Source organism: Quercus suber, unplaced genomic scaffold, assembly GCF_002906115.3.
Source record: "Quercus suber isolate HL8 unplaced genomic scaffold, Cork oak 2.0 scaffold_478, whole genome shotgun sequence".
NCBI classification, from domain to species: Eukaryota; Viridiplantae; Streptophyta; class Magnoliopsida; order Fagales; family Fagaceae; genus Quercus; species Quercus suber.
In genome coordinates, this window is record NW_027069929.1 from 96194 (window position 1) to 100135 (window position 3942).

Below are 3942 nucleotides of genomic sequence, written 5' to 3' on the forward strand. Positions count from 1 at the left end.
ATTCTTCAGAAAATGAAATGGAGTATGCATAGAGGATTTTGGGTGACCAATCATGTGCATTGTTGATCCCATCTGGCAAAGTTTCTAGACACTGAAATACTAGAAGCCTTATTGAGCATTGGGTTTATTACTAATTGATTTTATTTTTTTTGGGAGAAAATATTACAAATTGATTTGTTCAAGAAGAATCTAGTTTTGGTTACATGCTTCAATGAAGCTCATCTTTATGGTGTTTGCCACAGAAGTTAAAAATGGTTACGTAAATTCTTCCAAAATGATAAAAGTTGGTAAGGTTTAGACCCTAGATCATGAGTCAGATTTTAACAAATCTTAGCCAAATAATTAATTAGACTAATTATGCAATAGATCTAAATCTAACAAGCATCAAACAAGCATAGATTTCTTGAACACCAAGAATGATGACTCGAAAACTTTTGAAACTGTGATTTCAAAGTAAAAAACTTGGGGAGGATTTAACCTATACAATCCTCAAGGCAACATTTCACTAATAGAATAAGAGTTTGTATAATAGACTTAATTCCAAATCTATTGCTACCTTATATAGTACTTCCTCATGTGACAACAGGTAGCTCTGAATCCATGGACTTTACTATGAAACTGTAACACCACAAGCACACCAGTTTGTGAATTTGAAATTTCCATTCAAAGATTTAGATCAGCAACTACAGTTGACTTGATGCAGCAATTTTACTTTATAATTGGATCTGTTGTTTGCACAAGGTCTACACCTGTAGCTCCAAAAAGGTATGAAAAATTCCTAGATCTGTGTACAGGACACTGCCCTCTTGAATGTGTAAAAACGTGCTCTAGGGTTTTCATTTAAATATCCCTAAGTTCCAACAAAACCCTAAATCAAACGACGATTGAGAAAGAAAGCAAGAATCCAGGTCTGCATGAATCTCGATCGGTCGAGATAAGTGAGTATTTTCTGCACTTATTTTTTTTTTTTTTCTGAATTTTTGAATCTTCATTTGTGCAGAACTTCATTTGTCTTGTTTGATAGAATTTTTCTAGACTTACAAACTAGACAAAGGAAGTTCTAAAGATTACAATTTGTTCATGGTTGCAAACCTAAAAATATAGACTTTACAAAAGTTATAAAAATTGAAGTCACAAAAAGGACCTTTTGATAATTTTAATTTTGTCACTTTGTCGTAAAAGGAAATGGAATATATTGTCTTTTGGAATTCACACCCGTGGTTGTGTCATTCCTGTTTGGTTGAGAAAGAAATTTATCCTGAAATATTGTTCTCTCTCTTCCAACATACTGTACTTCTGTTTTCCAATAAATATTTGGCAAGATGTAATCTATTTGACTTCGTGTCTAAACAGTGAAAAATCTTTAACTCTATATTCTAAACCAAATACACCATAACATGAAGAGAAATTAAAACAGGGGAAACGGCAAGAATATCCCACATGCCTTGGTAGTTGCTTGTTCTAGAAAACCATAAAGTCTAATTAACCATCAAAAAGTATCTAGTACCCACTCCTGCTGAACATTTCACTAATGATCAGGACAGAGTCAACATTCATGGGAGCTTCAGACAGACCAATTCTTTAATATACAATCAACATAAGGTTTATTTGTGGCCTTGTGGGTTGGCCAAAGAAACATTATTTTTGATAAGATCGGATTGGACCAAAGCAACATTAAAACTGCACAATGAAAATGAAGAGGTCCCATTTGATTGGTTTTCAAACTATATATGTCGTGCACGACAAGTAGTGGTTAAAGAATGGTTCGTTCGTCCATTAGATAAAAAAATGTGTTAATAGCAGTTAAAGAATTACCAAGCCTTATATGCTCCGCTAGTCCAAAAACATGCATAGACCGCTTCAGTGACTCCTCTCAATAAATAGACATTCCCATATGCATTGTTTTTCATCCTTCACCCAAGCACGAATACGCAAAATACTACACAACAAGAGAGAACTAAAATATGATGAAAGTTGTAATTGTGGCCATTTTGGCTTTGGCAACCACCCTTGTTTCAGCTTATGACCCAAGTCCTTTGCAAGACTTTTGTGTTGCAATTAACAACACCGATTCTGCTGGTATGTACATGCATGCACTCTCCTTATTATTAGCAATACATACGTAGTATTATTATCATCATCTACGTTCTTTCGAGATCATTATAATGAAGTTCTGCACATTAATGTAATTATGCCTGACTGTTATTTCATCTGCATTAGATTTTTTTTTTCCTACATGTCTTGCTATTGACCATTGTTACAGAACTGTCTTATTTGTGACAATAACAAACTTTTCTTTGTGAAGTATTTGTGAATGGGGAATTTTGCAAGGACCCAGCAACTGTCATAGCCAGCGATTTTTTCTTCCCCGGACTCAATATTCCAGGAAACACTGCAAATAAACTTGGATCAAGTGTCAATCTTGTGGATGTCAACAAATTTCCAGGCCTAAACACTCTAGGCATATCTTTGGCTCGCATTGACTTTGCACCATATGGCCTGAATCCTCCTCACACTCACCCTCGAGGCACTGAGATTTTGGTAGTCATAGAGGGTACTCTCTTAGTTGGATTTGTCACATCCAACCCAAACAAACTCTTCACCAAAGTTCTAAACAAGGGGGACGTCTTTGTATTTCCAATTGGCCTGATTCACTTCCAATTCAACATTGGGGAGACCAATGCTGTGTCCTTTTCCGGTCTCAGCAGTCAAAATCCTGGGCTAATCGTCATAGCAAATGCAGTCTTTGGATCAGATCCTCCCATCAATCCTGATGTTCTCATTAAGGCCTTCCAATTGGACAAGAGTGTAGTTGATTATCTTGAAAAACAATTCTAGTCATTCTACAATTTGGAAAAATACATATGTAATAGGGAAGGCGAACCACTAGATAGTTTGAATAAAGTTTGCCTAGTTTCCCCTACTATAATGTCATAAAAATAATTTTATTTTCAAATAAAATGGTTTCTTCTTCATTTATTTATTTTTGTGTGTGTGTCATTGTGTCTTGCCAAATGTAGTGCAATTAGTGCGTGAATAAATCCTGATTACGCCTTGGATCCGTAAAGTTTTAAAATTACAAGCACCTAACTATTAAATATAAAAATATATATATATATATATATATATAAATTTTTATTTAAAATAGATAGAGATTTTAGTTTCATTTATACAAATGGGAGGATAAATTTAGGGTTTAGTAGTACCTATTCTATGTCTAACATTCCTAGAGGTAATATTGATGCAACATTATTGCGTGTTGAAACGTAAGAGTATTGAAATTCTACCCCACTATGTACTCATACCAGGCTAACATGGGAAAAAAAATTATACAAGAGGGAAACATAATACTTAAGGAGTTAAATATTGTAAAAGGGCCAAGGCAAAACTAGTTAGTTCTCCACTAGCAACTCACGTGAAACTAAGTTCCAAGCATATTCCTACAAGTGAGAAAGAAAGGGAAGAAATGAAGAAAGCGCGTTCTGCCTAAAGATGTTGTAGTTTAATGCATTTCGTGGTGTAAATGTAGCCTGATTTGCTCATGTTAACGGAATTAGCAATTGTTTTCTGTCCAATCCTAAAAAAATGAAATTGAGCAACCGCGAAATAGATTCGCAGGTATCTTGGAGGAGTGTTTTTGTGCATTGGAAATAGTAAACACGTGCTTAATAGGATCACAAATGTATATATCACTGAAGATATTTGTTCTTGAAAGTCTGCATCAAGATGCTTAAGCATTAAACAAGAAACACGATTCTCTCTATTTCAAGTCTTCTCTAATTCTTCTAATTTATGATTCAGCTTTAATTTTGTGGTTCCAACGATGTATAGACTGCACACCATTTTAAATTTTAAATGACGTGTCAGTTTATACATCTTTAAAATTGTAAAATATAATCTGAATCATGTTACAGATCAATTTCAAGTGGTGATGATTATTTA

General features: G+C 34.2%; 1 protein-coding gene across 1 annotated transcript; it reads left to right on the top strand.

Annotated features, from left to right (window-relative positions):
• The first annotated feature begins 1893 nt into the window (after positions 1-1893).
• Positions 1894-2983, top strand: LOC112010056 (germin-like protein subfamily 1 member 7). Its single transcript, XM_024042398.2, has 2 exons — positions 1894-2079; positions 2306-2983. The coding sequence occupies exons 1-2, from the start codon at positions 1965-1967 to the stop codon at positions 2836-2838; spliced, it is 648 nt and encodes a 215-aa protein (XP_023898166.1). The 5' UTR covers positions 1894-1964; the 3' UTR covers positions 2839-2983.
• The last annotated feature ends 959 nt before the right edge of the window (positions 2984-3942 follow it).